This window comes from Heterocephalus glaber, unplaced genomic scaffold, assembly GCF_053883595.1.
Source record: "Heterocephalus glaber isolate CG9 unplaced genomic scaffold, H.glaber_assembly_v1.0 deba00001523, whole genome shotgun sequence".
NCBI classification, from domain to species: domain Eukaryota; kingdom Metazoa; phylum Chordata; class Mammalia; order Rodentia; family Bathyergidae; genus Heterocephalus; species Heterocephalus glaber.
In genome coordinates, this window is record NW_028258327.1 from 5,206,676 (window position 1) to 5,220,350 (window position 13,675).

General features: G+C 33.9%; 1 protein-coding gene across 6 annotated transcripts in view; it reads right to left on the reverse strand.

The window, feature by feature from the left end:
• Nucleotides 1-13,675, reverse strand: part of Grik2 (glutamate ionotropic receptor kainate type subunit 2) — a 643,650-nt gene that overhangs the window by 249,521 nt on the left and 380,454 nt on the right. For all 6 annotated transcript variants that reach the window (XM_087187928.1, XM_087187927.1, XM_087187929.1 and 3 more), the window contains exons 8-9: nucleotides 9,050-9,193; nucleotides 5,967-6,074 (exon numbers count right to left, since the gene is read on the reverse strand). In XM_087187928.1, coding sequence (XP_087044054.1) covers nucleotides 5,967-6,074; nucleotides 9,050-9,193 — 252 coding nt within the window. The remainder of the gene's footprint in view (nucleotides 1-5,966; nucleotides 6,075-9,049; nucleotides 9,194-13,675) is intronic.

The following is a 13,675-nucleotide window of genomic DNA, read 5'->3' on the forward strand; positions in this document are numbered from 1 at the left end:
GTGACTCATCTTGCAAGGGAAATGTACCATTCTCATGTCATGTCACTAACTCAATACAAGCCTATTTTGGGAAAGAACACTTACAACTATTTTAGATTCAAACTGAACCCTTTTGAAGTTATATTTAAAGGATCTTTTGAATGTTTTTGTAATGTTATGCCCTTCAACATATGTATTGTTTCATCTGAAACTGATCCTTCCTAAGCCCATAGCTAAGCTTCAGAGAACTATGTAGGTAAAGCTAAGCCATTTCCAAAGATGAATCACATTCTGGTTACATATTCCATAAAAATTCCTCTCATTTTATTGTCAGTTTTGAAGACATTTTTGTATTTTTTCAGAGATCAATTTTATTTGCCTTTATTATTTTTACTATTTCTTTTTCCCCCACTAAATAACTTCAATATTTCCACTGGCAGACAATATACAAATGAAAAATAGTCTGACCAGGTATAACAATAAAATTTTTACTCAGAGCCTATTCAGTAGCCATTGTAGAAGCCAAAGCATAGCCTTCACATTAATCTCTACAAAATAATCAGATCTTTTCTATAGTTGCCAGCTTTCCTGTTTTACCATCCTTCCAACTCAGGATCAACCAGAGAAAATTGAATATGCCTTTCAAACCCATCACCAAAGTGCTGAGGTTCAACTGACCCACCTCCTGTTTCCTCATGTCAACAATCTCCAGTCCAAGCACACCCTATATGTGGGACGTTTTTTATTTTCAACAATAAAATTTTGTTATTCTCCTGCTTGGTTTTGAATCTCTGCCTAGTGTAGTTGATAGTGATTGGCTCCCTTTCTGCAGTAAGCTTTGGATAACTTTTGCTCGTTCTCATTTGGGTAAATTTTATTTATTTTCATACCACAAATGTTTATAAGAAGAAAAAGGAGAAAATCTAGAAATAGCATAATGATGACTTTTACTCTTTGATGTAACATTGGAGGATCAGATGTTTTATACCACACTGTTTGGGAGCCCAGATGCATTGCACATCTTTGTAAGTTTGGGCTTTGCTGTGTGGCCTTCCCTTGTACTCTAAAATGCTGTATTTCCTTGGCGTCTTGACCCACAGCTCCTGCCCACTGATTCCTTGATTAATGACGTTCTTTGTTCCCAAATCAGAGGTATGAATTAGAGCTGGAAAGAGTAAAATATCTCTGCTACAGTACTGGAAAACAGCTCCGTGTCAGACACTTGAATAAACATCCTGTGTGAAGTATTTCTCACGAGTCTCATAATGATCCTTCATTCATTCAACAGTCAATAAACAGTTCTTGAGGACATACTTTGTGTTAGACACTTTGCTAGTCTTTAAATGCATGGTAGTGGAAAGGGGAAAATTTTTTTCCATCTAAAGACTTGTATCCAGGCTAAGGAGATGGCCCTTTTTACAAAAAAAAAAAAAAAAGTACGATTGAATATATATAGTTTTACATGTTGATATAAACTAAGAAGAAACAATTATAGTGTACTGTAAGAGACTTAAATTTGATAAGATACTTAGAGAAAGCATATCTACAACAGTCATATTTAAGGTGAAACCCCTCAGATGATTTTTCCAGGCAAAGAGGAGAAGCATGGATATTCTAGGCTAAGAAAACACTTCTGTCAATATATTGGAAAACTGTGTTCCTGTGAAGAAATGAGATATGGCCAGTGTAACTCAACTATAGAAAGTATCCAAGAGGGTGATTAGAGGGTGGCAATGCTTCAGAATCGTATTTGTATTTTAATCAAAATTCAACTGGAATCCATGGAAGTGTTTAAACAGAGGAACAACATGAACAGATTTGCTTTGAAAAGCATCACTCTGACTGCAGTAGACTGGGGAGAAGATATGGGGGAAAAAGAATAGAGGGGCTTGTGGGGACTCCACTACAGTGGCACAAGTTAAAGCATGCCCTGGTTTTGATGGTGGCAGTGGATATGGTGAGAGAGTCTAAACTTAATTTGAAAACAGACCAAAACCCTGCTTACTCTGCCTTTTCCTATTCTTGAGCACTCAATATAAGAATCTTAATCAGGAAAGAACTAGCCTATTAATGACTGAGGTAAACAGGGTCTGAAATAACACCTACTGTCCTTTTTGCCTTTGTTTCCCTCCCCTGCTCCAGAGAAGGCACTGCCAAACCCTAGAGACCTTGTTTGGACAAATGTGACTGGCTACGTGTGTGGTATTGGTGATCAGTCTTGAAACACAGTTGATTGAGATGGGTTTCAACAAATGCCCATGGAAAGACAGAATGGAATCATTCATTTTGATCTACGGCCAATATCTGAGTGGCAAAAATGGCCATCTCAACTTAAAGCTCAGTTTTCTGAGCATGTACCTCCCCTCACTGTTCATGGAAAACGTATTTGTTTTTTTCTAGTTTATATGTTCTACTGGAAGCCTCCAATGGTTTTTCTTTCCTATTAACTATTTTAATCTTAAGGTTCACATTTCAGAAAATGAGTCAAAGTCTACAATTTTAATGACATAAAAACAAAATACATACCTTTCATTTTTTATTACTTATAATGCCCAATCCCAGTTTTAAAAGTTTTTATTTTAGGTATATACTTTTATGAGAAATGATCTCAGTATGTAGTTCAGGATGGCCTTGAATTCACTATGTAGCCCGGGCTGGCCTTGAATTCAGGGTGATCCTCCTGTCTCAGGGCCCCAAATGCTGGGATTACAGCTGTGCATCACCTGGCCCAATTCCATATTATAATTTTATAATTCCAATCATTATTAGCAGATTTCGTCTGCTACTGTAATTCTTGCTTTTAAATACAAAACAGATGCTCAGCGTATATTTTTTAGAGAACTTAGTGAATACATGTTAAAGATGACCCATACAAAATAAGGAAAAGGCAACTGGTCATGAGAAAAAATAATGAAGTTAGCATTATGGGTCTTTTTCCCCATCTAGGCATGACAAGACAAAATTGCAAACAGTTAAAATTTCTAACCTCAGTCCCTATAAAGTTTGTATTATCGAATTCTTTAAGACATTATGATATATTGTTACTTTAAATTGTTCAAACGGAAAAATGTCCCCAATAATTTTTGAGGTATGAGATTTGGAAAAGAGAATTTAGGTTGAAGGTGAAGTTCACACATTTCATTGTGGTAAAATCAGAATTGTAATTCAAGTCATCTGGTTCATCCTCTATTGAACTTAATCTCTGGGCTCCACCAAGGCAGGAATGCTGTCATTTTCATCCTTGGATTAATAACTATAATTTTCAGGAAAAATTAATGCCAAGAAGGTACATCTGTCTTCATGAGGTAGATTCTGCTATTGATCTGATCAGTTGAAGACATGGTGTTTAAGAGAGAATACGAAACTTGCTTACAAATAGTAAATACCAGAATGAGGGTGTGAGTTCAATTCTGTCTGAGTCTAGTAACCATTCTACTCAATATAAAAAATGAGAAGCTTCTGATACTTGGCAGCACTTTATTCCTATAAATTCATAATCAAGTCTGCCACAATGGTAGTTCCAATTATTTCTAAAACCCTACAAAACTTTAGTCCAACCTTTGTATTTTAGCTGATGCCTTCAAGTACTAGTTTATGAGAATATTAAAACTTTTGGTGTAAAGACTTAGTTTCCCTTTCTTTCTAACTTACCATCACTTATTGTCAGTACCTTATCTTTCTTCTTATCAAAACACATGCATTTTCTTTTTACTACTATTCTTCCCATTTGTTTCTTTCTTTCCAACCTTTGATTTATGCCTTTATCATGAGTATCTTCCCTTTTGCCTTCTAACTTCTTCAATACACCTTAAAAATATTATCAGTGCTTTGGTAGTCCTTGAACTAACAAGATTTGCTGAAGGTTTAGTCAATACTTTATTGATTTCTGTCACTGATTATCCATATCCTACTTCTATTTAGTATAGTTACAAATCCTTGGCCTCATACTAAAGTCATTTCCAGTTTTAGCATCATCCCAAGCAGCCTAGAGTCCCACAGGCTATTCTCTCCTTAAACTAATACATTGTAAGAGCTTGACCTGCCCCTCATATTATGACTCAAATCTTGCTTAGCTTTATATCCCACTTACATAACTCATATGTATTTGTTCGTGTGTGGATATATATAAAATAATTAAGTAAAATCCTATGCAACAGCTTTCTTTACATTATTAACTCCTTCTGGAATGACTCAATGTCTACTCATCAATAATTTTGCATTATTAAAAGTCTAATTTTGAGTACACCATCTACAGTAACTCTATATACATTTGTCAGAAATATTCATTCTTTGTTCATTTGAATTTCTGAAAATGACAGGTTTTCATTGCTGTATGTTATCTATCTTTTGTGTAAAAATACTACATATAATTAATTTAAGAAATAAATTTTCACATTTCAGAAATGATTACAAAAATTAGGAAATCTCATAGTAACACATATAGCTCATACTGTGTTATTTTGCTTTCAGTATGATAGATGATCAGATGTACCTGGAAACCAATATATCCATTATATAAATCATAAGCAATATTTGAGCATACAGAAAGTATCTTCAGTGTTTTCTGTTTTATTTCCAAGATAAGACTGGATCCCTAATAATATGAGGAAATCATTACTTTTATGCTGCTGTGTTGAAATATGATCAATGGCCAAAGCTCATCTTTGTGAGTTGGCTATTTCAAAATAAGGTAATGACATCCACAGAAAATAGTTGAATAATGCCCTTAGAAGTTAATTAAACTCTATCATTATCAAATCTACTCTTGTGTACAAGCAAGCTTTGTCATCTTTGAAACAAGGCTACTCAGAAGTGACTGGCTCATGGATGTTTCGATTTCAATTTTCTATAAAACATTCTCAACTTTGGATGTTCTTGACAAAGGGTAGAGTCTGAACTCTCACAGGAAGGAAGAAATATCCCTATCATCTTGAGTCATTAATTATTTTTGATGTACTTATCCCAATTTTAGTGACACTGTAAAAAATCTATTTGTCTCTGTCCTGGTCATTTCAGTCATGATTTGAATATGCTGCTATCTCTAAAGCTAAGAGAACCATTCTTATGACTCAATTTCCTTCAACTCCCATCAGTGATTAATGCTCTATGTTCAGTTGCTACATAGAGCATATTTTATGATCTTTAAGGCATTTATCACAGTCAAACAAAATTTTTCTTAAGTTCTTATTAAAACATTTGTTTATCTGTATTTTTAATTAATCTAGCTAAAAATATATAAATGTAACCAATACAAATGTAAGCAACCTTATAGTAAAGTTTTCTTAATGTATGTGTACACCTAAATTCCTTGCCTGTATTTTATACCAATCCCTAAAGACAGAATCAAGTAAAATAATTCAGTGTGACAATTTGACATTTATGTTCATACCTAATTTATATCATGTACATTAATTTTAATTTAGTTAGACATTTCACCTGACTGTGAAATAAAACATACTTGCATATTTAATTCTTTATTGCAGCCAGCTCCTAATAGGAAAGTCTATGTAAACAAAAGTTATTATAAACTGAATATACAAAGACTTATATTCAACCAAATATTTTCTAATTACTTTATCAAACATTAACAATATATGCATTTCCAAGCATACAAAGTTACTTAAAATTGTATGCATTTAAAAAAAACAAGATGTGGGCTGGGGATTTAGCTCAGTGATTTCGCCGCCTGCTGTGCAAACACAAGGACCTGAGTTCGATCCCCAGTACCAAAAAAAAAAAAAAAAAAAAAAAAAAAAACCAAGATAAGAAAGTAAAATATTTAAAACATCTTGAGAGATCTTTGTCCTTCAATATTAACTATTAATTATTATTTGTGATATAATAACTAGGATTTATAGTTTAAAGTTACTCAATAAAGTTAATAGTGAAAGGCAACTGCAGCATAGATTACTTCTTTTTTTGTTAGGATATGTTTCATTTGATATTTAAAGCAAAAGAAAAAAAAAAAAAAACAATGACTGAAGTACCTTTTCCAGACCTTCTTCCTTGAGACTGATCACATCCAAATCAAAATCAGTTCTTAAACCATTGGTTTTATTGAAAGTTATTCTGCCTGTGAGGCCTTCCCAATGAGCCTATGGAAAAAGAAAAAAAACAAAACAAAAACCCCACAAGATTAATAAGTACATAAACTTATAAGTTATTACTAATATAAAATGCTTTCCATCAGTAGAAAAATTATTTTCATTACTTCCCATGAATTTAAATTGCTGTAGATTTTTAAAAATATTTTAATTTTTCTCCAAAATTTGAGGGATTTTTTTCTAAATAATCGTAGTTGCAGTATTAAATTTATTGGAAGTTTTTCATGTTATACAGTTCAATTTCACCAGCATAGAAAGTTGGCTCCTCCATGTTGAGTATATATCTGGATTTCTTTAAATATAAAAAGCTTCTGAAATTAGTCCAAATTATATGTTTTCTGGGCTGGGGATTTAGCTCAGAGGTTCCGCTGCCTGCCTTGAAAGCACAAGGTTCTGGGTTTGATCCCCCCGTGCAAACAAAACAAAACAAAACCAAAAACAAATTACATGTTTTCTATTATTTTTCATTTAAAAATAACTTGAACAAAAATTTTAAATGATGCAATGAAACTCACAAATATAGTGTTGGAAATAACATACACCAAGACTCGAAAGAAATGAATCCCAAAACATAAAGGGTAATACTTCAGTAATGATTAAAAGTGAATATAACATCTCAACATCTGTTAGCCTCGATAGCCTTAAGTGAAATAAATAGGACACACATGTATAAATACCGAATAGTTTCTCTAGTGTGAGAAACTGAAAGTGTAAATAAGGACTAAAAGGTATAACAGATAATGTGAAATAGGTAGAAAAGGGGCAAAGGGGAAGGGGAAATGGGAGAAGTAGGGGAAAGGAAAGAAGGGAATGGAATTAATATGAGAAAATGGAAAAATGGAAACAAAGTCTTTGTAAATAGGGAGGGATGGAGGGGTTGAAGGGAGGGTAGGGGAAGGGGGAAAAATAAAAACCAAGAGAGACTATGTAAAGGTGCAAATTTCCAATGTTGAATGTCATTATATTGTATACCTAAAATGTACCAATGATTAGAATGAATAATTGATAATGCGAAATAGAAAGAAAAGGTCCAAAGGGGTAGTGGTAGTGGGAGGGGCAGGGAAAAGGAATGAAGGGAAAGGAAAAATGATGAGAAATGGAAACAAAGTCTTTGTAAATAGGGAAGGGTGGAGGGGGTGAAGGGAGGGCTAGGAATGGGGAAAAAATAAGAACCAAGATGCATCATGTAAAGGTACAAGTTCCCAATGAGAAATGTAAATATGTTGTATACCTAAAATGTACCAATAAAAGAAGTTTTAAAAAAATAATCTGCTAGCCTCAATGCATGTTTCACAGGTACTCATCTGTAGGAATTCCAAAATAGTTTTAATTAATTATAAATGAAATAGAAAACCATATATTATGTCTTCACTAAAGCTTAACATATGTCAACTGGTTTAGAAAGAAAAAAAATTTCCATCCAGTTTCCTCAAAAGAAAAATTTGAGGTTAACAAAATTATATAATAGTATGAAAGTAGAAAAGAGAATTAAAAAGTACAGTAATCAAAGAGTAGAATAGTAACACAAATCTGGGCTAGAAAGACTATAAAAATTGTTCACCAGGCAAAACTGTAACTAATAAAATTCTGTCACAATTTCAATGTTGAACTTCGCAGCTACCTAAGCAGATAAGAAAATAATATGCAGGGTCCACAGTTAAACATACCAGCTGCTCAGGAGAAACAACTTTTCCTGATACTGAGACCTAAGAGAAAATTCTCTTGTTGGTTTTCATAAGAGGAACACTGTGTGAGGTTCTCAATTACACCTTACAATAAATATAATGGGGAATGTCATACCACTGTTTTTTAAAATCTGTTTGACATATGCCATGGTCTCAATGTTCAAGTGCTGAGTCCAGAAAAATGTGTTCTTCAACTAATCAATTTCTGGAATAAGTTTATAACTCCCTGATGCTCAGTTTAAAACTAGAAGTAAATGAAAAGTGTGCAGCAACCAATAAAGTTCATATTCTTCAAGGAGTATAAATTTACCTAAGAGTTTGAGAAAAATTAGGCAAGGGAAATTCATGGCTATGTTTTAACAAGTACCTAGGGGTTCTTATTTATGACCCAGTTATTTTCCTTTTTATTTTCATGATGAATAATATCAGATGAACAGATGAGTTATTATAAGCCATTAATGAAAAATCTTATATGACGTTCATATGTGTGATTTTTATAACAAAAATTAAGGCTCAGTTAAACCGTTTTTGAAAAGTATGCTAAGCTAAAAAAGGACCTTCATATCTGTGATTTTTATAACAAAAATTAAGGCTCAGTTAAACATTGATTAAAAAGTATGCTAAGCTAAAAAAGGATCTTTATTCTTAATATGAATAGGATGAAAATACATGTTTGTCCATATGTATAATCTTTAAGGATTTTCCACTTTTTTCATACTTCAGATATGCTTGGCCTATAATTATAATAGATACAATAAAAAAATGGTCATAAAAATGGCTTCATCGCAAAACATAAAGTACATATTGCACTTATATAACTAGGTATTATACTTCAGAAACACAGATATAAGTAAACATTAAGCCTCATAAATTCGGTATAATTTAAGTGTGATACAGATAACATTTACATTAAAATGTATTTTATATTTTGTTGTTGGCTAAAATATAAGAATTCTTTAAATATCTATATGGTTAAATAAGTGAAAATTAGCACAGATTAAGATTCAGAAAGATAAAAAGTAACAATATCATAAATCAAGGTATCCTAAGTGACATTCACATTGTTGCAACAGTATAAATATTTTATAAATTTCCATTTATTTATGATGAAACCAACAAACTTACTTTATATCATTTAGTAAAAATATAAATTGTATTTGGGAGGAAAAAGGAAAGCTTAACTTAAAATACAAAAGTGAAAGGTCCCCTGCTAGAAATTGCAATAATCTTACTTTATTGAGTGAAGAAAAAAAGCAGCAGGGCTGTGTTTGCTCTACTCACCTCCTTAATTAGGCTCATGAAACGGGTCCCAAAGCGCCAGGGCTTGTGTCTATTACATTGCAAGGAACTGACTGTCATCTGAGGAAACTGCTGGACAGCCACAGACACAACGTGCACGGCATCGTACATTAGAGCAGCATCCGTCTGAAGGCAGAGGGAAAGGAAATAGATATTCAGAACATGTGTGGAATCTGGGCTAGGGTGTTTGGAAATGGAGAGATGGATGGGGTGAGAAAAAACTGTTATCCAGTTTTTATTTAAATAAAGAAAACATTTTCTCCAACATATTATGGTTCACTTTCTTAACAAAGATGTAAATTAAATTGCTCCATTAGAATATTTGTACCACATATCCTTTCTTTGCCTCTGCAATAAGCCAATTACACATGGTGCTGAGGTCCCTGCTGATGTTAGAAATATGTAAAGACATTCATTTTTCTTTTTTTCATTTTCTCTGTATCTATGTTACCTTGTCTCCATGCAAGCATGCACACACACTCTAACACACACAGAGAATGAATGCAATTACTAATGTTTTGTATGTTGGTTTAAGTCACATATAGTGTGTAGAAGAAAATAAGTAAGCAGTTCCCTTGTATAGGAGGAAGAAAAGAGATTTTAAAAGATTCATTCAGAGTGCTTAATGATATAAACCCTGATTTTTTTCTCAACTCAATTTTTCAAGAACTTCAATCTCAGAAATGATGCTACTGTTTTGAATCTCAATACATGCATTAATCCCTTTTCAAGAAACTAAACTTAATCCCTTGTGTTATTTTCTTTCCCTGAAATTTCCATATGAATAGAAGTTCATTTGCTTTTTCAAGTAAAATGAATATGAATTCTACTCTGTTGCACCTGCTCAAATGACCAGCCACTTCAGAGGTTGACAATAAAAAATAAAATGTTTATAAGTTACAACAAACCAGAGTCTCAGGGACTATCAAGTGCTGTGTTAAATGGACTCTCACATTGTGCTTGACAGATCAATGCCAGGTTCACTACCTACAGAAGAGGGCCGCACTGACAGGGCTGGTAGTGAAAGAACAGACACCATCTGCTTGGCATGCTTTAGAATAAAAGCGTTTGTTTCCTCTTCTCATTCACACAATTAGTGAGCTGTGAAATGAATTCCAAAATGAATAGGAACCCTGTAGATTACAGAGCTTGCCACAACATCATACAAAATGAGTGCACAGAGTAGCTCTTACACAAATGGATCTTAAGGAGTTTCAGCACATGAAATGGAATACAACTCAAAACACACTGCTATGACAGAACATAATAATAATACTATTTTATAGTTCATAAGTCTTTGAGAAATATAACTCGGATTCAGAGCCTTTATTTTATAAATGTCAGTGGACTAATTTCACAATCCTTGTTGACTTGCATAGTGAAAATTAAAGTGGTGGAATGGATATAGGCATATATCATAAGTCTGAGGGTTACACTCAGTTTGTCTGTGGCTTGAGTTAATGTTTAAAGAATATATTTCATATACCATACAGTTAATCCCAAATAAGTTACCAAAGCATGAAAGACTGCCTATTGTTTTCAAAATAAAATGATTTTAAAGTTTATTACTGTTAATAAGCAGATACATAATCAGATGATAGAGATAAATTAATTCTTTCAGACATTACGAAAGGGAAAACAGAAGGTGAGCTGGTCCCAGCACACAGAAGGAAGCTCCCCACCTCCATCCCAGGCTCCTAGGGCAGAGAAGCTCAGCTGGTCCCAGCACCTAGAAGGAAGCTCTCCACCTCCATCCCAGGATCCTAGGGCAGAGAAGGTGAGCCAGTCCCAGCACCCAGAAGGAAGCTCCCCGCCTCCATCCCAGGATCCTAGGGCAGAGAAGCTGAGCTGGTCTCAGAACCCAGAAGGAAGCTCCCCCACTGCCATCCCAAGCTCCTAGGGCAGAGAAGGTGAGCCGCCTGCATGCCAGAAGCACCACCCCCCACCCTGTGGAAATAAGAAGACACATAAACAAGCCTCAAAAACAGACTTCCAGATCACCTACAGCAACCCCAAAGGGAAAAGAGATGGAACATTCTGATACTCAACCCCCTGGACTCTCTGAACTGGCAACAAAAGAGGACCTGGGAAAAATGAAATCAGAAATAATTACTCAGATAACAGCAAAGATTTTGCTCATGGTGCAAGACATGATTAATAAATCTAGAGAGGACACAGATAAAAAATAGAGGATCTGAGGAATATGATGGAATCCCAACATAGGAAACAAATGGAATCCACAAAACAGATGCAAACAGATTTCCAGGAGATTAAAAACTCCATTGAAAGTCTGTGCAGCGGAATAAACCAATGTGAGGATAGAATTTCACATATAGAAGATAAGATTGCAATTAGTGACCAGGAAAAGAAAAATTGCTTTAAAATTGTAAGGGAACACAAGAAAACAATACAGCAGCTGCTAGACGATGCAAAGAAGAATAACATAAGACTGATTGGAGTCAAAGGAGAAAGAGGAGAGAGTGCAGATGACATAAAAAACTGTTCATAGAAGTGATGGTAGAAAACTTCCCAAGCAGGGGAAAAGAACTTGACATACAGATAAGTGAGGCATATAGGACTCCAGCTAGCCTTAATTAAAAAAAAAAAAAATCTACACATAGGCATATAGTAGTTAAGATTCCAGAAATCCAACAGAAGAACAAAATTCTACAAGCAGTGAGAGAAAAGAAACAAATCACATACAAAGGAAAGCCCATCAGAATCACAGCAGACTTCTCAATGCAAACCCTCAAGTCAAGAAGAGCTTGGAGTGATGTATTTCAAGCCCTAAAGGAAAACAGCCTCCAACCTAGATTGATGTACCCTGCAAAACTATCTTTCAAAATGGATGGAGAAATAAGATACTTTCATGATAAAGAGCACCTCAGGAACTTCATGAATACTAAACTGGTACTCCAAAAAATTTTAGACAATACCCTAGGAAAAGACAATGTGGATCACAACCCCCGGAAACCCAGCAGAATGAATGCATTGGGTGTGACAAATTAAACTCAAAGGAGGAGAATCCAACAAAAAGAAAAAGTCACGACAAGACTTTTAAAACTTTTAACTTCATCTCCCTAATGAGTGTATAATTCCATCTTATTATTGTACTGATTAGTATTTTTCTGATTCTAGAGTTGCACACCATTCCTTGTGCTATACTGGGTATTTATCATCTTTTGTCTACATTTTAATTGGGTTGTCTATTAATGAGCTCTAAGAATTCTTTATATATTCTGCTCATAGGTTATATGCATTGTAAATATGGTCTGTTTAAGGACTACTTTTCATTTTAATGATGTCATTTAAAGTTCTAAATTTTGATGGAATCTCATTTATCAATTTTTTTCTTTTATACATCATGTTTTTTGTATCCTAGGTAGTTCTTGCCTACTCTGGATTCATAAATATTTTCCCTTATAATTTCTTCTTAAAGTTTTATACTCTTAGGCTTTCATATTTAGGTTCATAGAACCTTTCAAGTTATTTTCATGTGTGGAAAAAAAGGGTTGAGGTTAATTTTTTATATACGGATACCAGGTGTTCTGGTGCCATTTGCTGAAAACACTATCTCTTCCTCAGCTCTTGAATTGACTTTATATTCTATAAAATACTAATGTTAAATAATCTTTCAAAACTCAGTTGACCATATATGTGTGGTTCTATTTCTAGATTCTCTGTTTTATTCCAATGATCTATATGTCTTTCTTTACACCAACACTGCCTAGATTACTATAGCTTTAGAAGAAGTCTTAAAATTAGGTACTAAACGTCTGCCAACACTGTTTTTGTTTTTGACTTTTCTAGGTCCTTTGTACTCCTACATAACTTTTAAATTTCAATATCCAATTCTTCATTTATAGCAAGTATACACAGACCTGAATTTTTATATATACCTTGTGTTTTCTAATCCTGCTAAATTCAAATACAAGTTCTAGGGGCTCCTAGAGATTTCTTAGTATTTTCTCTGTAGATGATCATTTCATCTACATATAAAGATTTTGTTTCTGCCATGCCAATCTTATCCTAGTTGTGTCATTTTATTGCCAGACTATTTTAGTGGGAACTAGATTTCAAAGTTTAATGGACAGATAAAGAGTAAGCATATCTGCCCTTGTTCCCCACCTTAAGGAGAAAGCATTGTATCTTCTCCATTCATATAAGGAGTTCTCGCTGCAAGTATGGAGTACATGTCTTTAATCTGTTGAGAAGGTTCTGTTCTACTTCTAGTCTCCTGATGGCTTTTACCATGAACAGCTGTAGAATTTAGTCCAATACTTTTTCTCCAACTAGTGACAGGATCATATGGCTGTTTTTCCTTTCCTCTGTTAAAATGATGACTTTTGGGGGTGGATCTTCCAATGCTGAACCAAGACTGCCATCCCTACAACAAAATCACTTTCTACATACTGCCAGATCTGACTTCTAATTGTTTTGTTAAACAAATTTCTATCTATGTTCATACTTTTTTCTTCTATTATCTTTATTCAGTTTTAGGATTAGCACAATGTTGAGTTCCTAAAATGAGGGGAGAAGTGTTCCTTCTTCTTTCTGCTTTAATTGTTTGATATAATTTATCAGTTAAAATGTTTATGAGCCTGCTGT